Source organism: Drosophila sechellia, chromosome 2L (assembly GCF_004382195.2).
Source record: "Drosophila sechellia strain sech25 chromosome 2L, ASM438219v1, whole genome shotgun sequence".
Taxonomy (NCBI): domain Eukaryota; kingdom Metazoa; phylum Arthropoda; class Insecta; order Diptera; family Drosophilidae; genus Drosophila; species Drosophila sechellia.
This window is the reverse complement of record NC_045949.1, coordinates 1,092,170-1,117,172: the sequence shown is the minus strand read 5'-3', so window position 1 is coordinate 1,117,172 and position 25,003 is coordinate 1,092,170. Positions and strand designations below refer to the sequence as shown.

The following is a 25,003-nucleotide window of genomic DNA, read 5'->3' as shown; positions in this document are numbered from 1 at the left end:
TCATTTAATGATCGATTTTGTTTTCCATTTAATTTAAAATTTATTTGTGTGCTACCTCAAGGTTTTTCATTGCTACTTGAACGCGTGGATCTGCGCCACAAAGCGATTGTTTAGTTAAATTTGGCCACCACGTCGTGGATTCCACCTGCTTTCTGTGTATGCGAACAGTCAATAGTATGCGAGTTTATCTTGTGCTCATTGCTATTTAAGTTTAAATATTTTTTGAGTGGAACACCCATATTGTGGCACACTGTGTTTATAAATATTTTATTTAAGTGTGTCTTTAACTCTTATGCGGAAAGTGTTTGTTTCTTTTCCTTTGAATTTCAATTAACGTGTGGCAATTACATTTGATTGGTTTTAATTTTAAGGCATATTGCTTGGCATGATGGGTATTGTATCCATTGATTTATGGCCACATCCCGATTTATTCGGTTCCGACTGCTTTGTGCTGCTGTTTATGAAAATTTATGTTCTGGGAAAGTGCAACATTTTGCTTGTTTAAATAATATTTATATTTATCTAATGATTTTGAAATATATATGGTCATACTCAGAAGTTAGCTCTATAATATTTCACTTAGCTGAAATCGAAAGTGGTTTTAAAACCTTCGACTTTCGACCTCATCCCGATTTGGCCAGTGGCGACCGCCTTGCTCCGCTTTCGTTTTCACTCACTCACTCGGATTCCGAGTCCGAATCCAATTCCGATTCCGAGTGGATGTTCATGCGAGCACGCCCACGCTGGCTACTGGTACTATCTCTGCTGCTGCTGCTGCCTCTGCCACCGGCGACCGGCGGCGTTGGCGTCGGCGTCGCCGTTCTTTGGCCGCTCCGCTCTCGTTTGTTTTTTTCGGCTCGGCTGGCCGCTCGCTTCCGAGTTGCCGCTCAGTCTGAAAAGTTCATGTGACGCGTCGAGAACGTTGCGATTCGAGTCCGCTGCCCGACTTCTGATTGCCGAGGCAACAGCGACGGAAATCCGCATCTGGCATCTGCATCTGCATCGGCACTCTCGCCACTCGCAGCTCGCATCTGCTGCACCTGCTCCGCCGCACAGGTGGATTGCACAGGTAACGGGAGCAGCGCGGCGGCTGATTAGCGTTTTATCACCGCATGTCACAGAAATCCATCGGATTGCAATCCATCGGGATGAGCGGCAACCGCAGAGTGCAGTGCAAATTAATTTCAGCAAAGTGAATGTGTGCTGAAAGACACTAAGCAGCCGCCAAACAAATACACTGAAAAGAAAAAATAATGCTTTAAATATTCAATGAAATGTATACGAGGCAGTTGTTCTCTTAAGTAATCTGGTGAACACAGATGAACTTGTGTGTCCCTCCTCGTAGTTTCTGCTCCTCCCCGTGGTTTTCCGCTAATGTGTCTCTCTGGTTTTCTTGTTTTCCCAGCGCTAAATCTTGTGCCTTGTTGTGAAGTTTTTTTTGGGTAAGTGCAAGTGAATTGTGCGAGTTGCAGTTGATAAATGGCCACTCATAAGCGAATAAAGGCGCTATCTGGGTGTCGCCTTATCGCCCGAATATCGCATTAAAACTAATTCAATTACGGCCATGTGAGCAGGGGCATGCAAATTGCAAGGAACGCTCCCAATAACACATCAGTAGCATATATGATATATATATATAGATAAAACCACTTTGTAATTGGGTGCACTCAAAAGTTGGAACTTAGTTGTCTGCTCGTGATAATGTCATAATTGACGGCCTGTTTGATTGAATTTGCGGGGGAAATTGAAATTGAGTTGCAAATGAGTTGGCAGCAAGTGACGAAAATATCGCAACGCGTTTGATAAAAAATTGATAAGGCCTCGACACGGTGGCAATTGAAAACATTTAAAATGGAAATTAACCCTTTTGTGAGTGGCAGAACAAGCTGCAGCTTGGAAAATAAGTACACATGTGCACACGAGGCGTATACGTAACATGCACATTAGTTGCAAAAAGAAAAAAAGTTCTCTTGCTGACTTTGTTAGCGATACCAAACAATGTTTCAATTAAAAAGGACTTAGAAATAGTTATCTAAACTTTATAATTCCTCAACTTGTTTTCATTTTCGTTTCAAGCGCCACTGGGCGTATACGTAATATGGGAGCAAATCCATTAGCAAGGAACACAAGAACGACTCCTGGGCGGAAACATGGCTTGATTTCAATTAAAGACAGTTAACAACCGCCATGAATAGTGAAATGATTTTTATGGGCCAATCGTGCGTATGCGTAATATGTGAGTGCCACAAGCGCCGCCCCGTTTAATTCCGCCCCCTTTTACGCCACGCCTCTTTGGTCCATATTTTGCCGGTGAGCGAGCATCGCTTTGTATTTTGGCCTTAATGGAAAAAGTTTGTCCGCACATCAAATGGGTTATTATCCGTTTTGCCACGCTGGAAACGGCCATTTAAATTTATTGTCCTGGCCTGCCATGTGGCGTGCGGCACGACGTCGGAGGATGAGGTGCCTAAATCATCGTGCGATGGCGATGGTGATGCATATGGGGTGCCAACTGGTGGGGCTAAGTTTTATTTTATTTGGCTAGAGTTATTGCTTTGTGGGCCCTAGAATAACCGCACCCGAAGTGGTAAAATCCGATAGCAGTGAGATAAATGCGATGCGTATTTTCCCTTCATATGCTGACGCAAGCGCAAGCATCTTGAAATTCCGGCCAAATAGTTGGTGGAATATTTTTGGAGAGATATATGACTTTAATCCGCGCTATTGAGCAATATTTTTGCCAATTTCTGCGCTGTCAATATCACTTTCCCTGCGCCTCCAAAAGGTTGAGTCATTCTTAATGCCTTCCCGGACAACTGAATTTATGCTGTGATTCAGCACGGGAAATTTATTGCATATTTAATTTACAACAATATCCATTCCATGCCAGCGATGTCAGGAGAGGATGATGCCTGATTCCTGGTTCGCAAATCCAGCAACAGATAAGAAGCTAGTCAGCTGCAAGCCGGCTGTCAACCTAAGCACTCACCGCTTACCGCCTGTCACTGCCCCAATCCCACTCGAAATCCACCCACATCCCAACCACCCACTCCTCGCGTGAGCTGTGGCCATTAGGGGGCGGGGGAGTCAAATCAAGTCAAGTGCGAGTGCAGGCAGAGATTACGCTTTTTGGCAGCACACTTTTCGGCCGCCCGGAGGCACTAACAGAAATATGGCGACACTGGTGGTAATTTATGGGGAAAGCTATTGGGAAAACATTGGAAACTGAGATTAAATATGAAAATATTCAAGCACATTGTTAGTAAGTGCTTTAAGTAGAGAAGCTATAGAAGTACGTTCCCTTGATTTATTTATGCATTTATTTTCCCATTTAGAGGGACAATCATCCTTACCTGCGTGTTTTTATACATGCGTTTCTAATGCCCATTATGTTTCCCTGCTTTTCCGACTGCTGCCATTTGTCATCTGGTCGCCTGGCGTGAGAGCAATTAGACCAGCTCTGAAAGAAACCCAAATCAGTCAATCTGACCACTTGTTTCCCCATCTTATCCAACTGCTCCATTTTGGACTGCATTGATTTCCACTTTGGGAAAGCCAGGCGACCGGCTTCCCTTCGCTTTCGTTGGCGTTATTTATGAGTGCGAATTAATGTACCGCTGGCATGCACAACAACACTTTGGCCCAAAGGCGAAGGGACATGGCCAATGCCAAGGTGGCTTCACTTCACTTTGTTTGCCTAAATGCGGCGCTGTCGTCCATTTCGCCATTATTACGAGCGTTTCCGTTCGGAGATTTCCGGTGATTATTTCGCTGCTGGCCGGGAACAGTCATGGTTCGGGGTGGTTCATTCCCAGCCGAAGCACTGGACTCCTGATTGAATTTAGCCCAGCGATCCTGGCCAGCAATGCATAATGACACGCAGCTTAATTATGCGCCCCCCACCCCTCCCTGGCCCACTTACCCTAATTGAAATTGATTGCGCAGGCTACCAGATACAGATACTAGTTACCAGTTACCAGATACAATTTGTAACCGTTCGAGAATCAAAATTCCACCTGCCGTCTGAATGCAGTTGTACTGATACTTCGTATCGATTAAAAGTGGCACACACAATAGTGCCAAAATGTATATTGCCACCAAACTCCAAACTCGTCGCTTTTTATCGTTTTCTGAAATATTAAAGTCATGTCAAACAATGCGCCAAAGGCGGCTCAATACACGGTTCTCTTTCGCTTCACTGATATAGAGGATTGTTTGTGAGGTGGGGGAACTGACTGGGTGGGGCAATTGGGGGCACGAACGTACTATATACATACGTACCTATGAGATACTTTGAAGGCAGAAGCTAATGCAAAAGAGACAGCAAAGCCAAGTGGCGGAAATACTAGTAGAAAACAAATAAAAGAACAGGAAAGAGACGAATTAAATTCGAGCAAAGCGAACATGCTATACACTTGTTACGAAAGTAATTGAGTTGAGTCTATCTGGAAAATTGAGTTATACAAAATGATAAGTTTACTTTAAGACTCATTTTAATACTCTATTGACTTCTGATTGAGCTTTTCAAACTGTCATGCTGATTAACACACCTTGCAAAAGGTGTTAAACATTTAAATCTGGCATTTAAACACATTTTCCGACTTTCCTCCATGGCCGATTGGCTTTACACATGCTTACAGCCAAGCTGACATGGCCAGTCACTTCGGCGGGCCAAGGTCATCCGGAGGTTGGCACACATGAATATGAATATGATTCTGATTCTGAATATGAATATGAATATGCATGTGCGACAAAAATACACCTTCGATAAAAATCTTTAATCGCCGAGCCAAGCAACTTTTTTAAGAGTATGAAGAAAGCGATGAAAGAGGGAATAAAATTGTGGCAAGTTGAACGTGCTGCTGAGCTGGGCATTAATAGGTTTTTGACTTGCCATAAAACCGGCAGAGCAGCAGCAACCCGAAAACAGAATAGAAGCCACAGCCAAAGAGAGTTGTCCATGCTGTCAGCGGTGGAATGAGCATGACATGGCCAAGATGGCCAAGATGGCCAAGAAAATCCCCTCCTGAGCCGGAGAGCTGGATCTTAAATTGCTCGTTGGCCTTTAAAAATGATTTTGGCCAAAATCAAAAAGGGCAGCGATGTTCACGTAACTTCGCTTCAGTTCAAGCCGAACATTTTGGCAGCTCTTTTCGGGCCTTGATTAGGTTCGCCCATTCGAGCTGCCCTCGTAATTGGCCAGTTGCGGGTCTGTGGCTAATAGCATTTGACCGGTAATTGGCCACGTTGGGTTGGGAAATTATTGCGATTCTCCTGCACCGACGACTCGTCGCTGCCATGGCACTCAATAATTACCATGGGACTCCATCTGCTCCATCCACCACACCGCACACCTCAGAAATTGACAAAAAACTAGAGAATCAACGCAATTAGGCTGGTTCACATCATTTTCGGCCCGGCCAACAACTCACAGCATTTGAGACACTTTTCGGGGAAGTTGGCAAGAGGTGAAGCCCGCATAACGAACTCTTTTCTTGTCATTTTGTTGCCTTCCGCTCGATTTTCAATTTGTCAACGGTTTTGTGTTACGAATGCCCAAGTCTAGACGACAACTTAATCAGTGGAAGAGCTGTGGGCCAATGAATTGAATTGCCAGCCGGTGAATAAATGCTTGGTGGGGAATACAAGCTGGTTGTGAAACACTATCACTGAATCAATCTATACAAAATTAAGTGGCATCGAAAGGGTTAAATGAATGAATTTAACACTTTGCTTCTTCAGTTCGTCGGCTTTTGTTGTATGTTTACAAATGTTGTAGAATTTCCTTCAATTGATTAAAAATTTCGATATGTGGCAAGTCCTTCGTCCCACCTGCCCCAAAGCCAGCGACTTGTTGGCAGCCTTGAACTCGGCGGGTAAACAAATTTGTTATCAGCTTAGTTGCATTTTTCCATTTCGTTCGATTCGAATCCATTATATTCATGTCTATTCATTTGTTCTCCCTCGCTTCGAACACACACAAACAAGTTCGCATTGTGTTATTCAATAGAGAAGCCCATCAATTTTCAGTGCTTTTCCGTCCTTCACTTATCTATTCAATCAGAAAGTCAAGTCCGTCGGAAAAGCAGAGCTCCTTGCCAAAAAATTCAACATTTTAAGACGGTCGAGGCTCCGCCGTACGTAGAAGCTTAACTTGTTCAAAAATTCATTTTGCCCAGCTTGCTTTTTCATTTTTCTGTTTACTCAGTTGCACTGCTGCTTTCCATCTCCGAGTTTTCCGCATTTTCCCCCAGTTGCTCCCCACTCAGTCACCTATCTGCTCGGCTCCATCTCACTCCCACACACCGTTCGTTTGCTGTTTTATTTGCCGATTTAATCGCGTCTTGAAGCTTCCTTCCTGTACTTGCAGTGCTTGTGGGAAATGGCCGGGAAATGAGCGGGGAAATGGGCGAAAGTGCTAGGCAGAGGGCAGTGGCATTTGCGAGGCGTAGTTGCGCCGACACGCGCACACAGACTCATAATCAAACGTAATGTGCTGTGAGGCAATCTATAACCACCGGCCATGCAACAGCTGGGCCTCCGTGGAACGGGGTGATCCGGAAAAGGGGTTAGGGAAAACAGCGAAAGATGAGAAAATGATTGCGAAGCCAGCAGGTCTTCAAGTTGTCTTCGCTCCATTTGAGTTTTGAGAACTTTATACGTTTGCTTATTAAATCCGATGAGGCTGCCAATGGATTCCGGGAACTTCGATTCCACTGCGAACTTGGTGTCCATATACTGCTCCGTCGAATAATTACATAATTAATTACTACGTTGTTCCGTCACTTAGCAGAGTGCGCTAATCATTGGATCAATTGTCTAACCGGCAAAGTTTGCCTTCGTGTGTTTGTTTTATGGCCCACGACGATTCACCCAATTAGTCATTGCAAGTCTTTGGGCATTTCCTCGAGTAAAGCGACTCATTGATTGAATTAAGCAGATCGATGGCATTGGGATCGAGCATGCGAGCTGACAATGTCGAAGCTGGAACATCTTTATCTCGGCCTGCAAATTCTGTAGACCAGACTGCTGGTCAATGACAGAAGACAGTAGAGTGTCTTTGACTTGTACTTGTACTTGTGCTTCTGCTCGTCTGTTTGTTTGTTTGTTTCCACTTTTCACGTTTTCCACTCAGCCATTCGTTTGCCTATGCCACAGACACATGGCTGCCACTCTGTTTGCTCAATAAGTCAGCCGGCGGGGGCGTCCACGGGGCGTATGCTCAATGTGCCAGTCGAGCTAGATGTGCACATCGCCGACGTACGTAGTGGCTGTGGATGTGCTCCTCCTCCAGTCAGCCGAATGTGTCAAACGGCAATAATCAGTCCCAAGGCGAAACCAGTTGACAATGCTCGCACATCCTCGCTAACAGGCAAGTAAAGCCATTAGAAGCGCCAGCATCGCCGAGGAAGTGGGAGTACGTATTTTCTGGCATTGCGACATTATTGTCCCACGTGGCGTATGCGTAACATTCTCAGCATTCAGAGCCGTCGGCAGTTCGCCCTCTCCGGCTGACATGGGTTAAGGGTTCGACGTTGAGCCCCAAGGAGATGAGCTGAGGATGACCTCGGGGCCCGTCCGAGAGTTAACATAACGCCAGACCGCTTGTCGCTGTCGCTCGGATCGTCTTATCAGGCGAATTGAGCTCTCATTCGCACGCAGCAAATAAATTCACAAAAAAGAGAAGTCAGCGAGGCGGAGGAAAAGCGGGAAAAGCCAGTCGAAGTGGAAAATACTCTAGGAAATGCTGTGTGCCACAGATACCTTAATGCAGTGCATTCTTACAGTTCCCATTGAAATCAAACTCTTTTACCTACCGGCCACCTAATCGGGCAGAGGTTGTTTTAGGAGCAGGACACTCGCAAGGACACGTAGACAAATTGACAGGATCATGCATCTATAAATAGGGGGAGCCAAAAACAGGGACAGAAAAACAAGGAGATTGATTGAATTTCTAGCGGAGCAGGGGGATGGGAAACGAGAAGCTACGAAATGTGAGGTTTCCACGTTAGTGACCAGGGTGTGGGACTCTTCTTTGGAAGTGTATGAATCCAAGGCGGTGCCTATGTACACAGACACAAGTTTGGTGATGCGGCGGGGGCTTTTCACATAGGATCTCAGCAGCACACAGAGCCAGAGGTTGATGGAGTCGACTAAATTGACTTTATTGTTGTGCAAATAGGCATTGCTCTGCTCGTTAAGTAGGTATTATAATAATATATTTACATGGATGGGGAAGGGGGGAGGGGGGAGGAGGGAGGGGTTGGAACAGTGCAAACAGTGCGTGCGTCTGCTCGTCACACTTAAATGTTATAAATAAATAAAACATGGGCATGCTGCGACACCCAGCAGCGCTATAAATATTTCATGGGCCCCAACGCACAAAGGCGCTGTGTCATTTGAATAAATAATTTTCAATAAGGTTTAAACAAATTAAGTGTAAATTGAATTAAATGCCCGCCTGCAGAGGCTGCAGCTGCGAACAAAACGAAATTATTTGCCTTTCACAGCCTCAGAGTTTCAGAATTTCCCCTTTTCCCGTTTATTAAACGAATGAAAAAGCACTGGCTCGTTTTAAATGAAAACCACCGCAGTTCATGAATTTTCAATTGTTGTTTTCCCCCTCCGACCATTTAAAATATAAATATTGTGTTTCGAAACAATAGCGATGCCTTGAAAGAATCATGTGCATAATGTGGCTCTTGTTAAAAAAAAAACAATGCAACGAAAAGCATATTGTTAATGCCAAATAAATTTTAATTACACCTGTCGCAGGCAAAAAGGGCATAAAAAATATGAAATGGAATTTGTTGCATGAAATATGCCAATATGGCTTAGTTAGAGAGTTCTTCTGATAAAACAAAAATTAAGCATGCGTATAAATAGTATGAATTTACACAATGAGCAGCAAAAAAATCCCACTTTTGCCAGCAAATATGGTGACATTTGTGATGTGTTTTTCCAGGAAATTCTAAAAATATTTTCGGCTCTTATCAGCCATGAAACGCTAATCACCCGCACCAGATTTAGCTCATCTGTTGCCATTGACACTCGCTTATAATGCCCAAAATGTGTTTTCCTCGTATTTCGGCCACATATTTCAGAGATAGCTCGCATTTAGCTACACAGCTTATCTGGACATAATAAAGCGAATGGAATGGCGATTTATGAATGAGCCTCTTTGGTCCCAGAGCGCAGATTATGTCGCTCATTGCTCTGGAAATTGTTAATAAAATAACAATTGACAATCCAGTTCATTTGCCGAATATTGGCTATCATTGCAGCAAGGCTTCTTCGGGTGAAATGATATGTGTGAAATTAATCTTTTGCACATAAACAAAGTAATGCTGAATCCTGTTTATGCTTCCACTTGATTAATTTCGTGCAAAACCCGCCCAGCAGTTTGAAATGTTTGATTAAACGGCCAAGCGTAAATTTCATTTTATGAGCATTACAAGGAATTTGTTAACGGGTAAGCTCACCCAGGACCGGTCATTAATCTTCGGCGTTTTAGCTGAGTTTTCACGCATTTGCACCCAGACATCGGACCCACATCAGGCACATAATCCAGGCACTGCCTAAATACCCAAATACCCAAATACCCAGTTACCCAGATGTATAGATATTCACATACCCCGCGCGGTTGAAACAATTTCGACTCAGCTGCCAGCGCGTTTAATTAATATTAATTTGCATTCCATGGCTCTGAAACTGAAGCTGCGACGACGTGTGATTCCCGGGGGTCTGGGAGGAGGAGCAGGCCAATCCATTCGGGGGCCAACAAAGTGATCAATGGACCCAATCAATGGCAGTGGCACGCCAGAAAAGCGTGGAAGCCTGGAAATGTATCTGTATTTTTGTCGAGTCTTAGGCTTGAAATATATCATAAACTTATTAAAGAACATAAGTACTATCTATGGCACTACTCAGCCCATTAATATTTCCCAGTCCAGGGTATCTGATAGTCGACACACCACATATTTGTGGCTCTGCACAATTTTTGATTGCTTTCAATGGCGCTTAAGCTGCCGCTCCCCGGCGACTGTATCTGTATCTATATTCGTATCTGTATCTGTGTGTGTTTTGGGCTCACTCGGGCATTTCGGCGTGGGTGTGCGCCTTTTAATCGCCTCAATAGATTTGACATTCAGTTAACAGCACACTTTATTTCGCTCACTGTCTGGGGCAACCAGACTTTTTTTTTGATACCACTTGACGGCGCTTAGCGGTGCGTGGCTCATAATTCAACTTCTCAGCGGAAGTTCCCACAAGGTGCTCCCACTCCCACTCCCACTCCCAATCTCCAATCCCATTCCCAGTGGCCCCAACTCGTATGCACTTGGCAGAAGACAGCGCCAAAAAAAAGGTACAAAATAAAACCTAGGAAAGCAATTTGAAAATGTACGACATTCCACACTCATTACACCTTATGGGTTTTCACGTTTTTCTATATCAGTTTTGGCCCTCCATTTCTTCTTGGTTTTTGGCCAAAACAGCGGTCAGCCACTGCCACGCCCCTGCGTCCAGGTGCGCCCATGCGAAATTCGCGTACAACTTCCGCGCGACTTTTGGGTTTTTGTATGCAAATTTCCATTTCTTGTTCCGACTCTTTTCTTTAGCTCATCTGTTTTTTTTTCGCCTTGGCGCTGGGAAAATTTCGCTGTTGTCGTCGTCGTTTATTCTCGACTCCAGTTGACTTGGGCTTGGCTTGGAGCTGTCCGATGAGAAAAACATATAACAGAACAGTGGCGCAAATTTTCCAGTCTTATCGGTAGTTGCTGTTCGAAAAGTGTGTGGGGCACAGGTGCCACCCCCCTGCGTTTTCCACCCCTCTTGTTCCACGGACCAAAGTCCAAGTATTTGCATTATTGCTGGCTCTTTGCTGCTCCGGCATCGGGGAATTACCTATAATGATGGTCGGTCGGTCGGTGGATTTCGCCTGCTGATGAATGGCTTCCTCTCGGTGGAAATTCACGATCATTAGGCACCGAAGTTCTGTCTAAATGGGAAAATTAAAATCGACTTTGGCGGGGAAATTGGTGGGGAAACATCGGGAAAATGCTTTGTATTTCTCGCTATCTGCTTGACCTCCCCATGTTTGGATTTTCACAAAAAAATATCGAGACGGAATTATAATAAAATAAGTTGGAATTTTGTGTTTAATTTGGCTTGAATATGCATTCCTTTGTCCGCTACTTTTGCTTCTTTGATTCCCATTATTTGCTTATTCAACTTTTTTATTACACTCGGCGAAAGTTGGGCAACTTCCACAACTTATTCAGTTTATTGTTATTACATCCCTTATGGAATTTGTGCAGATTTGGCAGCAGCGGTTACATGATTGGCTTCAAAAGTAGAAGTGCACACCCTTTTCTCCCCGTGCACTCATTCATCCACTTTAGTACCTTCGAGTCTTGTTCTCATTGTCGTCGTTATTTGTTGCTGGACTTGTAAGTAGCTCAAATGGGGAAAGTGGGCGAAAGTGGGCGAAAGTGGGCGAAAGTGGGCCGGGTATAACGACATCGTCCAAGTTGAAGGACATGACTGAATTTCGGTCGCCGTTGTTTTTGCTCCTGCTTTATGAAATTCAAATGGAAAATGGAAAATGGAAAACTGAAAATGGAAAATGGAGAGGTGAATGGCGTAATGAATTCCCTGGCTCTGCTTTACGGAGCGTAAAAACTAATTAATTACATGTGCAGATTGTGATAAGTTCCCTACACTCCTTTCATTCGCTCTAATTATTCATTTTTATTGCATCTACCATTACCATGGTATGCGCCATGGGTTGTGGCAGCCTCTGGTGCTCCACGATCGATTTCTTGGGCGGCTGTGAATGACACACTGGTGACCACAACAAGTGTCCTTGCGCCACTTTTTCTGCCACCCACAGTCGACGGCCGACAGCCTCTGTACTCTGCACATCGCATTTTGGAGCATTTTCTATTTATATTCATCGGCCCCCAGGGGTCCTCCCCCTCCCCCCACTGCCCCCTTCCCAACCCATCTGCAGCATGCACTCTATAAACAAATAGAATTATGCGCTGTTTGTTATTTTTAATCACACGACATTCACTCACTTTTCTGGCGCCTAGTGCTATAATAAAAATATATTTAAATAAATAATACTACTTAGTTGCTTATCCATTACCATGCATCCTTTGCCATCTTCAGCGGATGATGAAGACATCGTTGCACTCACTTTGATCTCATCCCCTGGATTCGAGTTGAATTCACTTGAACTCGAGGGCGAACAAGAGAGTGCCAAGTCCTTATAATTAATGCCTGCAATTGAACTTGACCCAAAAATGAGTGTAAATTATTTTCAGAGGAAAATTTCTGTGTGGGAGGCAAAAAAGGGGAGTTACTTCACGGGAAATTGCTGCGAGCTGACAAGTCTTAAATTGCGAAGGAACTCCGAGCCGTTTGTCTGCGAGATTTATAGGATGGGCAGAAGGGTCTAAGTGGGTCAATTGGCATTTATGTGAATATGGCAAGAATTTATGAGCTTCAGGAATTAAGAGGATGTTGCCATTTGCAGAGGTGAATGTGCGAGGATAAAAGGATTACAATGCAGGGATTTATTGCGAACGTAAACAGTTTAAACCAGGTAATATTTCAGCTCATACTTTTCATTCTCCCATTAAAATAAGTTCGTTTGAAATAATGTGTAAGCAAACACAATTGTAAACACAATTTTCCTCTGATCAATCAATACAATTGGATTTCCCAAGAGTTCTTGGAAATGTACTTATGTTTTTCTATCAATTCTATTGAATTTTATCAAAGAGCAGTTACTTGAACTTCCATAAGAACTTGTGTGATTTCTACATCCCATATGAGCTCAGCTTCTCAATGTGCTGCTTATTCTCAGTAATGCAAACACTTTTGACCCAGTTGTGCGTATGCTTTCACTTTTCTCCAGCTGAAAGTTCCATCTGGCTGATATAAACTATCCTTTCCTATGCGAATCTTCATCCACTTCCCTTCCCATCACTCATTTTTCAACTACTCGAAGTTTTTGAGCTGCGAGTCGCTTCTGTTTTGCTTTGATATCAAATGCATTCACGCTTAGGTTTCTAATTAAAACTGTAATGCCGCACAGATACTCGTTTGGTTAGCATGTAAATGTATGCGTGACGGGGGAAAACCCCATTCAAGGTGGCCCAACTCCTCACACACACACATCATCGCAAAGGAGCCTGCCTGCTGCGTTTGATAAGTGGGAAAAGTGTAAAAATTTCGTTGCATACTTGCGAGCGCTGAAATGAAATTGCGGCTGCGACAGCTGGCACGAAAATGAGAATGAAACCGAAAACTCTGCGCTTGTATGCGTGCGTGCGAGTGTAGATGTGAATTTAATTGTGACACCCACACAAGCGCACACGCACACAGACACCGTAGACGTGGTCATGGTTACAGTGGTTTAAACTTCATTTAAATAAAAAGATGAGAATACGACCATGTGCCAATTATTCATTTTTAACTCAAAGAAAGGGACAGATTTGATTGCTGAAAAAAGGAAAATATGTGTTCATGTCATGGATTATTGCTTATGCAAGCAAGATATCAACCATAGCGTGCTTAAAGTGCTAAAATGCTTTTTTTGTAGCATTGCATGAACTTCACTCATCCGAAGTGAAATGAATAAATTCTACAATTTTTGCATTAGTCTCACGTAAGTGTAATACTATTATTTGGTCCTTCGCTGTAGTTTCACGCACATCCTTTGCGGCCGTCAGTCAATTAGAAGGTGGCATCGCCCGTCGCCAACTTGGCAAGAAAGTTGGGCCAGTCCTGCGGCTTTTATAATAATAATTTCAAGTGCTTACGGCTGGGAAGTATGTACAATGTATGTATGTGCGTGGTATGCGGGCCCACCGTAACTGTATATAAATCGTTATCCTTGTAACGCCTTGTCGCCTGCCGGTCGAGTTTCGCATTCGGGCTGAAACGCTGCGCCTTCGCTCGCTTCCTTCCTGGCCGACTTCCTGTCATGGTTGAAGGGGTGTGGGCGTGGGAGTGGGATTGGTCCTGCCGATTGCTATATAAACATTATGGCCCGATCCCTCGATCCCTGTACAGTGTTTGCCATTGCTGTACTTTATTCGAGACGACGTGCAGGAAATTTGAGCAGAAAATGAAAAAGGAAAGAAAATCCATTTACGTAATTACTTCCAGTTAACTTTTGCCTCGCTGCTTCTGCTGCAAAAGGATGCGCGCCCAGTTCCTTATTGAATTATTGAAGAATTGCTTACTTGCTCATTGGAAATCTGTTTCCGCCGCCGTACTGCCACCAGTTGAGTTACAGCAGCCACCATATTTCGATGGAGTCCAGTCCGTATCGATTACATTTCGGCCAAAAGTTTCCCATTTCCGTGGCCCTCCGACAAACGTTAATTATATTTGGCCAGCAACATTTTTTTACGAGGGTTTCATAAGCGCAAAGCGAAGTTGCATTTAATTATTCTAATTTATGGTTCACGGAATATCCATCATCGAAGTTGGTTGTAACTAAGACCCCGCGAATCTGTGTTCATGAACAATCTTTTTGGTGATGGTAGAAATGGAAATTAATGACCCACTGGCGTTTCCTCTGAGCGAAACTCATTAAGGCCACCTATAAATACAGTACATGCCTTTCAAATTACCAGGAAAATATAGCTATAATTTATGTTAGTTTGAGCTAAGTGTGAGGATTGTTTCTCGAAATGAATTGACTTAAATGTTGCCTACTTTTTTGCAACTCCAGCTAAATCCTCTTAAAATCTCAACACATTAAGGCCAATCTCCACAAGTACATGTAGTTAATAGTGAAGTGAACTATGGGAACCGAAAACCATCAACTCGCGCTGCCATCAAATAGAATAAGACGCTTACGGAGCTGAAGAAATCAACTTGGCTTAACTCTTCTCCTTCACTTTCCAACTTTCAGTGGCCCCCTTGTCGGAAAAGTCGGAAAAGTGTTTGCAGACATAGCATTTAATAATGTAAGACTGCCCTAAGACCTGCCGTTCTGTAATTACACGCGAGTTGCGGAGCAACCGAGGCAGCCACGCCACTCGACAACGCCAGGACGCCAAGAAGAGGACGCAGCCGAGGACCAACAAGTTGCCAGCCCAGTGAGGAACCCCAGGACTCCCAGGAAGCGAAAGCAGCAAAACGGCAGCCGTGGATACCAAGGCGCTGCGCAGCTCAGCCACTGTGAAGGTGACGTCGGCGGCCACGCCCCCGCTGACGACGACGACGCCCCTGACAATTTGTCAGCCGCCCCCGCCCACTCCGCCCTACCAGCGGCTCACCAAGGCGCTGCAATGCGATCCGCGCTGCGGCCACGAGGTGAGTGCAAATTGAAATGCCTGCGGCGGCGATACCCAAATCAAGGGTTCCGTCTCCAGCTGGGCGCCTGGTGGGCCACTCACCTGTGAGTTTGTAGGTGCTCCCTTTCGCCGCGTGGCCGCAATGGCTCGGTTGATGTCAATTACCCCGCCATTAGTCATGCCACTCGCTGGCAGACCAACTTTTTTTTTATATATATTCAAGTTAATTGGCAGCGGAGGTGCGGAATCTTGGGGAAACAGTTTAAGGAAATGATATGCTTCGCACTATTAACTTGGCCTCACAGCGCAAATTTGTATGCCATACTCAAATAGATAGGCAGTATTCCCATTTTTATGTGATAGCCCACTCAAAATTACTGCCAATAAATGCAGGAACTGGAAGATTTTTCACACCCAACATGAAATGGCCGCTTAGATAATTTTCGCATCCCAAACAGCCGTGCCGTAAAAAGCAAATATCGTGCGCATCCTGGTGGTGCCGCATCCGCGAGAGCTGCAAATTGTTATGGCAGAATTTATCTTCGCATTGTGTCGTGAACTTATTGTGCCAGATTCGCGTGTCCTTGTGCATGATGAATTGTGTTTCATAAACAAGTGGGTTTCGAATGCAACCTGTTTAGTAGCGCGGAAAAAGCGGGGGTTACCCCAACACACGGCGCTGACTTCACAGCGAAAGCCAGGTTATTGTCGCTTGTTGTTTTTGGGCCATGTTCCGTGTACTCGTGTCGGTGTGAGCCCCGCCCTTGCGCGTGTGTGGGTGTGTTAGCTAATACACAAACCCTCTGCTGCAGCGCTGCAATTATGCATGGGTTCAAGGCTAATTTGCAGTGGCGATGTGTTGGTACACTTGAAGAAAATGTACATACCTTGGAAATTTTATAAGCTCATTCTAAAATGAGTTCTCTAATAAGAAGGTTAAGGCTTCTTGTTATTAAAGACTTAATTTTTTTAGAAAAATATTAATGCAGCTTTCAATAAAAGCCTTAGATTTTTGGCCAGTGCCCTTGCGGATTTGCCGTCTTTGTGTGAGCTCGTTCGCCGCCTATTTGGGGCTTGCGATGCAGAATGCGCGTGTGACCGAACGCCAGCTATCCGCATTACGTATACGCCGCGTTGCGTTCCTTAATTAGCGCCCGCCCGCCCCTCTCGATGGCTCAAAGGTGGATTAACGAGCAAAAAACAGAGCGAGCGAAAGCTAAGCGGTGAAAGGAAGCGAGCAACAAGCCAAAAGCGGCAACGTCAACGTCAAGTGCAGCGCGCAGTTCAAATTACATTAACAAAAAAGAGTGCCGCACTTGACCTTGGCTAATTGCAATACCAAGAATTCTTGAACGGAAGGCTTCGGGGGCATAAATTACGGGAGCGGTCAATGTTAATTGCTGGAACATGTGTACTTTGGGGTATCAAGTAATCGCTGCCTCGGATTACTCAACCTTAAGACGAGCCTTGTCCCTGGCGCAAGTGTTCCGGAAATGCCGCGACTTTTGCCACAACTTTGATGAAAGCGCAACTATAATTTGTATTAATTTCTCTCGTGGGTTGCAAGGTCAAAAAACGAAGGCACTGAAACCAAATTAACTTTTCCGGAACAGGTAACCATCGGCCGTCGCATTGGCCTCTACAGATTCTGTGGCGACATCGGACGCGGCAACTTCTCGAAAGTGAAGCTCGCTGTCCACCAACTTACGCGTGGTAAGGAACAGATCAGAAGGCAACTAATCAGATTAGGGATTAACCAAAATCATCCCGATTTACAGACAAAGTGGCCATTAAGGTGGTGGACCTGGATCGGGCCGGACTGGATGCCAAGGCGCTGCGTATGCTGTCCAGTGAGATAGCCACTCTCGAGTGTGTGCATCATCCCAATATACTGAGGTGAGGCAAACGAATCCCATATGTACTAGAGTTGGCCGTACATCTTCCCTACGTTTTGCAGGCTTTTCGAGGTGGTCGAAACTCTGGGCCGCGTCTACCTGGTCACTGAGTGGATCCGCGGTGGCGAGCTGTACAACCACATCACCCAAGGCGGTCCGCTGCGCGAGATTCATGCGGCTCCGTTGCTGAAACAGCTCCTCCTGGCAGTCAAACATATGGTAAGCTGACTCCTATCTATAGAAATATAAATTAATTTTAATCTCAGCCAAAAATCAATATTGCCAACTGGGAATCATGCATTTTAAATCTTTCACACAGATTTATGGCCCATTTAATATTAATTTGCGTGTTTCCATTATTCAATTATTCCATCTGCGAAATTAATTGAACTTAATCGCACTTGCAGCACAGTCTGGGCTACGTGCATCGGGACATCAAGGCGGAAAATGTCCTGCTCCTCTCCGAGGATCGCCTCAAGCTGGCCGACTTCGGTTTCAGCACCCAACTCATCAATGGTGCGGGTGAACAGCCAAGCCACCCCGTCGGCAATCTAATCAACTTCATTCCCTTTGACAGGTGCCAATCAAAAGCTCGACACGTTCTGCGGATCCCCTCCGTATGCGGCGCCTGAGCTCTTCTCCGATGACCACTACATAGGGGCGCCCGTGGATGTGTGGGCCCTGGGCATCCTGCTCTACTTCATGGTGGTCGGAAACATGCCCTTCCGGGCACCCACGATTCCCGGCCTGAAAGCAGCCATCCTGAAGGGTGACTATCTGCTGCCCGGCCAGCTCAGCTTGCCCTGCATAAGACTTATACGTGAGTGGTTGTATATCAAATAAAGATAATGCTTTAACTTGATATCTTCTTTAGAACGCATCTTGATCCACATACCCGCCCAGCGGCCAACCATCGACGACATGCTGAACAGCCAGTTCGTGACCTGTCCCAAGCTCAGTGCCGATCTGATGCAGTGGGAGATCAACCAGCACACCAAGCCAGTCAAGAGGTCCATCTTCTGGGTGCGCAGCAAGTCGCATCGGCTGCGGAAATCCGCCTCACTACGGGATCGGTATGCTGAGGTGGTCAAGAAGCCGGCCATTAGCATGAACACCAGGCAGCAGGACGAGATGTTTGTGCAGAATTTCCTGCAACCGATCGAGATGGGACACGAACTGTTGGTCCCGGTGCCAAGTCAGCTGAAGGAGCCGCAGTCCACCGAGCAGGCGAAGCGTCCAACCAGAAGGTACATGTTCTGCGGCAGCCTCAAGAAGAAGGTAACGCCCATGGAAACGGAACCGGAGAAGCAGCTGGCCAACGGTGGACAGTGCGGTTCGGCCAAGATCAATCCGTGGAATGTGGAGGTGGCCGAGGATTGTCCCCTGTTCAAGAACTACGACGCGGAGACGGGCAGCTGCGTCATGCTGCCCACGAATACCGAGGATCTGAGCCAGCTAGGAGCCCTGGAGTTCGAGGCACGCCAGATCCTGGCCGAGCTGGGCCTCACCTCCGAGATGCTGATCAACGCCAGGCAGAGTGGCCCGCGCTCCGACATCATTGGCGCCTACAGGATCGTGGTCAATCGGCTGCAGAAGCAGTCCTGGCTGGCTCGGAAGCACGTGGAGATGGCGCTGCACATAGAGCCCAAGGCGGAGAAGCGGATTGAGAGGTCCTGCTGCATACTCTAAGACATCCGAAAATAGTTGTTGAATGTTCATATTACTCTCCTGGTTCCGCTGGGTCCTTGAATTCCCCGAGAGGAAAGGCAACTGGGTTTCTCAGCCACTATGCGCTTTTGAAAGGAATCTGGGGTTCAAAGAACTCAGACAGTAGCTCAAAAACCTTTCCTACTAGAGGCTTGTCCATCTTGATCAGCTTTAAATATCCAAGATTGTATTGTTAACTCCCAGTGCTTGATTTTGAACCAACAAATTGAGATTAGAAAATTTTATAGCGAATACCATATAGGATTTAACCAGAATATCCAGAAATAGGATGGATGAAGAGTGCTAAACTTTAACTTTTTAAACGGTAGGAGACAGTTGGTTACTCTGATCTGCAAGTCCCAGTTTGCCTTTCTGCGGGAATCAGCCTCGGAAGACCAGAGGTCAAGCCCAATTAGTGTCAATTCGCCGCCAGCTGCGTATTCGCGTGTTTGTTGTTAACGTAGATTCCTGCATCCTCACCCTGGTTACTCATTCGAGAAAGTTCCTTGGTTCGTGTAGCTTGAGTTTGTCCAGCCGTTGAGTCCAGAGGCGGATGGCAAAGTTGATATATACATGCATACATATATATATATATATACATATAGTCCAAGTATTATGTATTTAGTTGTTGGTCCATTTTTGAGCATATACAGACGAATATACGAAAGGAAAATGAATATTACGAATACAATTATACACCGGGCTAAGGCGATTGCCTCGATCTCATCGAGTCTTCAATGTACAACGTTGCATAAAAATGTTTAATTGATCATCAAAAAGCGGTGTGTGTCCGTAAGTGTCGCTCTGTGTGTGTGTTTTGCCAAATTGTCTCCCGTGGAGTCAATCGCGTACAATAAAGCAGCATTATGAATCGCTAAGAACCGCATTCGTACATATCGTAAACATACTAAAATCTAAATCTCAACCACTCGTCTAATTATGCACTTTAGCCTTAGTTTATTGCATTCGCAGCATCCGCAGGGGCTCGACCTCCCGGCCCACTCGTTTCCTCCTCTCCTCGTCCACCTCCTCATTGGGTGCTCCACTTTCGCTTGGCTGGGCTTTATCTGCTCTGGTGCGGCGCAGGCGCTCCGCCGGCGACCTCTCAAATGACGGCGCTCTCACTGGGCTTTTTGCCGCTGCCACTGGCGCCGCTACAGCCGGCGTCGCTGTCCCTGCCGCTCTCTTCTGGAAAATGGAGTGAATTTATTGAGTGAAATCGGAGTGGAAGTGCGGACTGTTGATTCAGACTGCGAGCTGTGAGGCTCTAAATGGTCTTAGGCAGCTTCAACGGAACCAACTTACCAACTATGGCAAAAGAGTCCGAATCCGAGGTGCCCGCGGGCCAATCGATGTCCGGCATGGTGGGCCAGTCGATGTCCTCCGTGGTGTCCCAATCGACCGCGCGGGTTTGACTGATCTCGAAGAGCGCAGGCGAGCAGAGGCTGAGCACCTCCTCCTTGAACTGGGTTAACAGGGATTCGAAACTATCACTGGTCTTGCAGAGGAAACAAACCGCCAGCGAGGGGTCCATGGCGGAGAAGTTCAGGCGAGCAGCATGCTTTTGATGGTAGGTCTCGTCGTAGTCCTGTTCTGCCGCAGCAGTTTTCTGTGCCACGGCGCCCGTTCTCTGCGTGGTATGGGGATCCAAGTAGAGAACCTCATCGTCCACATAGCCCAGGAAGTACAGAGCCTGGTTTGGCCGACCTCCGATCATGCCACAACTGCTGTCAAGTTCAAGGCAGCGCTTTAAGGCAGGCACGTAAAGCGGGTTAATGTCTGTGATGCCCAGGCGCAGGGGGATTATGAGCAGCAGTGGCTTCCACGAGCCTCCTTCGCGGCACGATGCATCTACAAAGAGGCCAATGTTGTTAGGGAAATAGTCGGGCTATTCAGACTATTTTGCACACTTACATACGTCATCCAATACCACTGTGCTATCCATGGCCACGTGAATCGCCAGAGAGCTCCAGTCATCGAAGCGCACTAGTTTTCTGAAATCAGCAATGGATCATCCCACTTATCCACCATGTTAAGCTCAATGATTTGGTCTTACTTGAGAATCTGGGCTACTGTATTCGGTCCCAGCCACTCGCCGACCGCTTTGTTCTGGGACTCTCCCATCTGGGCAATCTGGTGTATGGAGTAGAAGCTATTCCTTACGTCTTCAAAACGGTTCACAATCTTGAGGTAGGTGGCATCACGGCAGTCCGGCGTCCAGAACCAGTCGCGTCCCAAATGTAAGTCGATCAGGGCCTGGGCGAGAACCATCTGACCACAGCGCAGCATGCAGCCCCACCCCTTGTCCGTGGTGAGCTGGACTTCTCCCAACGGCGAAAACCCATGGCGGTATGTGCACCACAGCCGCGACTGAATGTCGCGTCGGATGAGCTCGAGCTCTGAAAAGGGAAAGGGTGTTTTGATTATAGATTACAGTTTGGTATCCATCTGTGATGTTCATATCGATGACTATCGAAAAAGATTGGGGAAACCCCTTATGACTCATCCTGACCCATATGCTAGATTAGTACGCAAATGCCACTAGCCCAGAAGGCCTCGGCTTACCCTGTATGGCGTTGTACTTCTTTCCCAGGACCCAGACGTTGGTGTTTCTCCGGGGAATGTCCTCCGGCTCTCCGCTGCCCACCGCCTGACCAACTGCGCTGGCGAGGACGCTGTCTGGGCCCAAGTACGCCTCGAAGACGCTCTCCATGATCCGCGCTAGCTGGTCGCTGAGCCCAACCAGCATCTACTGCCCAGTGCTCTGGCAGAAGGAGAAGGGTGTGGACACCAGGGCCTCCGCTGCTCGTCTACAGGCTAATTGCCTTCGAATGACGTTCTGTTTTTCGGGTGGGCCTTTGTTTTGGCCTTTGTTTTCGCTGGCAGCAACGGCAATGCTCCTGCTTCTGGCCCGAGGTCACAGGGGTTTCATTTGTTGTTGGCAGTGACGGGCGCTGATTACAAACTATGCGATAACCAGCATTTGATCAGTCTGCGGCTCGTTTAGTTTGCTTTATTTTTCTTTTTTGTTGATTACAACGCAGTGACGTAGCTGTTAGTATGACCGCAACTGATAAGGTATTTTACTTCGGCAAAATACCAAACGTTGCACTTAACAAGGCCATAACATAGGAAAATAGTATTTTCCCAAACTGTTAATGAAATGCATTCGAAAATGAAGTTTTTTACAAAATATTTAATTTTTTTTATTATTTAAAGCAAATTATAGTTTAGTAACAATGTAAAAAACTTCGAAATTGCTCTTGCGAGACTTCGAACTAGCTACGCTACCTTGAGCGCGCAGAATTTGTTGTTCAGATCGAAGAAGTCGTTTTCGGGATCTGCATCCTGGACCATTTCCGCATTGGGATCCGCGTTGGCCTCCTTTAGCTCCAGTTTTCTGGCCGCCTGACGCTGCTTCTTCAACCGTTTCTTTTGCAGGGCCTTCGCCGCCGTCGGATCCACCTCCAATCGCTTCCAAGTTGGTATAAACTCCGCGCACCAGTCGTACAAGTAGCAATAGAAATCGAACATAAACTTGGAGTCGGGCAGCAGGAAGTTCTCTACATGGTAGCGGACATCGGCACGATTCCTCAATAAATCGTACATGTTGTAGAGAAAGGCGCCGCAATATAGCTGGTTCATTCTTGGACTCAGTAGCGGAAGATCCAAAAGGGAGTTGAGCCCATTGAGTTGATAGACCACAGCCTGAAATTCAGCAAATGCGTGGATAACCGTGGTGGAGTACAAGTCGAACTTCTTCTTGAAGATCTCCTGCATATGGAAGTGCGGCAGTAGGCGCTGCTGCGTCAAATAGCAGTCCGATTTGGGTACATGAGCCATTCGATCTGGAACAGAAAGCTCTAGAAGAGCAGGTTTGATGCCGCGCTTGATTCCCTCGGCAGCTTCCTTAGCTCTTACTGCTCGCTCTGCCTTCAATGTCTTGCCAAATCTCCTGAGGAAGGTTTTCACCTCTCGTTCAGCAGGGATTGTAACGTCTATGGTTCGTAGGACAACCAAACTGAGGATCAGCGAGTGAAGGTGCAGCAAATCACAGTGCTCCGAGCGATGTAACCAGTAGATAATGGCCAGAAAGTACAGCCTCAGATCCTCCGGCAACTGGTCGAGCTTGCTGAACAACTTCTCCGTATCCGCATTGGGAACATTGTCTTCGAATACAGCTCTTAGATGCCTGGCATCCGGCGAAAGAGGATCAAACGCATAGGCAGGCGTCTTTTCAATGGGCATCTTGATATACCTCACGTTCGTCACTCGCAGAGCTCTGGTGAGGTAGGTGAGATAGGGTACTGTCGAACCCTCCATATCCATATCCACTTCCAATGGTGGCTCGATTTTCTCACCCTCTACGTGATGGAGAAGAGCGAACACGTAGTTCAGGATGGGTAAGGCCACTTCATTGGAGTCGTGGAAGGGAAAGTGCTCGATCTGTGGGTTGTTGATGTACTTGCGTAGGTGCATAAGGTCCACGAAGCTGCGGGGCAGGTGCGCCGGATATAGTTTGTCCAGAAACCATTGTGGAAAGAGTAGCGTTTTATCTTCCACTTCCAACTCGAGACCTTCATCAGTCTCCCCATCTTCCTCCACATCATCACCCGAATCAGCCTCTGGATTTTCGCCTTGCATCTCTTCCTCCTGCTCCTCATCTTTGTTGTCAGCTTCCTCCTGATCCTCGCCTTCTTCGACATCGGATAATTTTTCATCGGGGCTAGCCGAATATTCATCGTCACTGCATTCCTCTTCACTGACGGGTTCTATATACGGAAAAGCATTCTCGTAGTGCTCCTCGAAGTAATCGTAGGCGTGGCACAACTCGTTGGAGTAACCAGAGATGGCTGCATTCACTTGGGAGACCAGGGAATCTCTCTGGTTCTGCAATAATATAATTTTAGGTATGAGTCGGACATAGGTATCTCAAGCAACGAACTTTTTTCAGTCTCGACAGCACTTTCGCCAGAGCAGACTCCGCCGTTTCCTCCTTTAGCCATGTGAGAATGACCTGTATGCGCTTCTGCTGAAGCTTTAGTTTGCGACTTCGTCCTGCTTTGCCCATTCCCGCGGCAAAAAAGTTCTTGAAGGCACTGCGTGCAATATAGTCATTGCCCAGGAGGGCGGCAAAAAGGGGTAGCTTCTCGGGACTCAGAGTTCCTCGTCCGCAGAGATGGGACACCCGGTAGATGCAGCAGTCGAGGTACTTGTAGGTCTTGGAATTCCCTTTTGGGCTGGCTGTCTGCTCTGTAGCTTGTATGCCAGCAACAATCTTGTTGGCCCGAGTGCGCTTCTTCACATTCTTGGCCTCGCAGTGGCGTAGATCCCGGCTGTCCTTCTGGTTGCTGCTGTTCTTGTTCTTCACCTGCTTGGTGAGCACCTGTTGCCGACGGAATCGCTTAGTATATGATGGAATCCAAATAACTTATGCCTTACCTTGACAGTCAGCGTGATCAGCGGGATGTACTTGACGTTGTGGATGTAGAAATCAGAGTCGTAGGAAAGCACTGGGCAGTTGAGTTTCCTGGCCAGGGCAGCCAACTCGTCGTCCGCCTCAAAGACGCACCTCATCACCGGGACTCCGCAGTCGCGCACAGCATCCACGAAAACCTCCTTGAGGTGCAGCGGGAAAAGCGTAATGGAGGCATTGGGGTTTATCTTCTTGATCACGGAAATCTTGTTGCGCAGTCGGGTGCTCACGGTCCGCAGCTTGCGCTCCTCGTACCCGCCGTCCATGAGCACGTAGGGCCGAATGTTGCACTCGGCCAGGACCTGGAAGAACTGCACCACGGCGCGGTAGAAGTCGTCGTAGTCGCCGCCGAAGGCGGAGTAGCTCCCGGTGACATCCTTGTACAGATTGCAGCTCAAGTTGTCGCCGTCGATGACCAGCGCCGTGGAGTGCAGCTCGTGCGGCTTCAGGTAGATCTCCGCGCGCTGCGCTATGTAACTGGTCAGGCCGCGGACCCCCATTTTCCCGGCGCTTGCCTATTTTCCCAATTTTCTATTTACCTATTTTCCGCAAACTTTAAAAGCGTGCTAATAGTGATGTCAGTTTGCAGTGCGATACTATCGATG

General features: G+C 46.6%; 3 protein-coding genes and 1 long non-coding RNA gene across 6 annotated transcripts; 1 reads left to right on the top strand and 3 right to left on the bottom strand.

Annotated features, from left to right (window-relative positions):
* Nucleotides 1–96: 96 nt before the first annotated feature.
* LOC6617334 lies at nucleotides 97–4,056 on the bottom strand. 2 transcript variants are annotated; one of them, XR_004363378.1, is made up of 3 exons: nucleotides 3,923–4,056; nucleotides 3,354–3,460; nucleotides 97–1,237 (listed from the first exon to the last, which is right to left on the bottom strand). It is a non-coding gene; the product is annotated as an uncharacterized LOC6617334 (long non-coding RNA). The 2 variants fall into 2 exon arrangements; XR_004363335.1 differs by lacking the exon at nucleotides 97–1,237 and adding an exon at nucleotides 2,687–3,204.
* An 11,071-nt stretch (nucleotides 4,057–15,127) lies between these two features.
* LOC6617333 (CBL-interacting protein kinase 15) lies at nucleotides 15,128–19,599 on the top strand. The gene is made up of 7 exons (XM_032727067.1): nucleotides 15,128–15,339; nucleotides 16,934–17,033; nucleotides 17,099–17,216; nucleotides 17,278–17,434; nucleotides 17,623–17,731; nucleotides 17,793–18,035; nucleotides 18,090–19,599. Exons 3-7 carry the CDS (start codon nucleotides 17,161–17,163, stop codon nucleotides 18,902–18,904), a joined length of 1,380 nt encoding a protein of 459 aa, XP_032582958.1. The 5' UTR covers nucleotides 15,128–15,339; nucleotides 16,934–17,033; nucleotides 17,099–17,160; the 3' UTR covers nucleotides 18,905–19,599.
* A 63-nt stretch (nucleotides 19,600–19,662) lies between these two features.
* On the bottom strand, nucleotides 19,663–21,990 carry LOC6617332 (cysteine protease ATG4B). Of its 2 annotated transcripts, none has more exons than XM_032727057.1 (5): nucleotides 21,488–21,990; nucleotides 20,979–21,321; nucleotides 20,837–20,916; nucleotides 20,228–20,773; nucleotides 19,663–20,107 (listed from the first exon to the last, which is right to left on the bottom strand). In XM_032727057.1, the coding sequence occupies exons 1-5, from the start codon at nucleotides 21,669–21,671 to the stop codon at nucleotides 20,028–20,030; spliced, it is 1,233 nt and encodes a 410-aa protein (XP_032582948.1). In that variant the 5' UTR covers nucleotides 21,672–21,990; the 3' UTR covers nucleotides 19,663–20,027. The 2 variants fall into 2 exon arrangements, with proteins under 2 accessions (XP_032582948.1, XP_002041657.2); XM_002041621.2 differs by having other exon boundaries at nucleotides 19,663–20,110; nucleotides 21,488–21,989.
* A 113-nt stretch (nucleotides 21,991–22,103) lies between these two features.
* On the bottom strand, nucleotides 22,104–24,989 carry LOC6617330 (protein asteroid). The gene is made up of 3 exons (XM_002041619.2): nucleotides 24,365–24,989; nucleotides 23,868–24,308; nucleotides 22,104–23,812 (listed from the first exon to the last, which is right to left on the bottom strand). Exons 1-3 carry the CDS (start codon nucleotides 24,896–24,898, stop codon nucleotides 22,205–22,207), a joined length of 2,583 nt encoding a protein of 860 aa, XP_002041655.2. The 5' UTR covers nucleotides 24,899–24,989; the 3' UTR covers nucleotides 22,104–22,204.
* Between the last annotated feature and the right edge of the window lie 14 nt (nucleotides 24,990–25,003).

Excerpts from the sequence above, each read along its gene's own strand:
- LOC6617333 (XM_032727067.1), top strand. The coding sequence starts at position 17,161 with ATGCTGTCCAGTGAGATAGCCACTCTCGAGTGTGTGCATCATCCCAAT. Across the intron at positions 17,435-17,622 it reads TCCTGGCAGTCAAACATATG|CACAGTCTGGGCTACGTGCA; the intron begins GTAAGCTGACTC and ends TCGCACTTGCAG. Across the intron at positions 17,732-17,792 it reads CAGCACCCAACTCATCAATG|GTGCCAATCAAAAGCTCGAC; the intron begins GTGCGGGTGAAC and ends TCCCTTTGACAG.
- LOC6617332 (XM_002041621.2), bottom strand. The coding sequence starts at position 21,671 with ATGCTGGTTGGGCTCAGCGACCAGCTAGCGCGGATCATGGAGAGCGTC. Across the intron at positions 21,322-21,487 it reads GAAGTACAACGCCATACAGG|AGCTCGAGCTCATCCGACGC; the intron begins GTAAGCCGAGGC and ends TTCCCTTTTCAG. Across the intron at positions 20,917-20,978 it reads ACAGTAGCCCAGATTCTCAA|AAAACTAGTGCGCTTCGATG; the intron begins GTAAGACCAAAT and ends TGCTGATTTCAG.
- LOC6617330 (XM_002041619.2), bottom strand. The coding sequence starts at position 24,898 with ATGGGGGTCCGCGGCCTGACCAGTTACATAGCGCAGCGCGCGGAGATC. Across the intron at positions 24,309-24,364 it reads TGATCACGCTGACTGTCAAG|GTGCTCACCAAGCAGGTGAA; the intron begins GTAAGGCATAAG and ends CGTCGGCAACAG. Across the intron at positions 23,813-23,867 it reads TGCTGTCGAGACTGAAAAAA|AACCAGAGAGATTCCCTGGT; the intron begins GTTCGTTGCTTG and ends ATATTATTGCAG.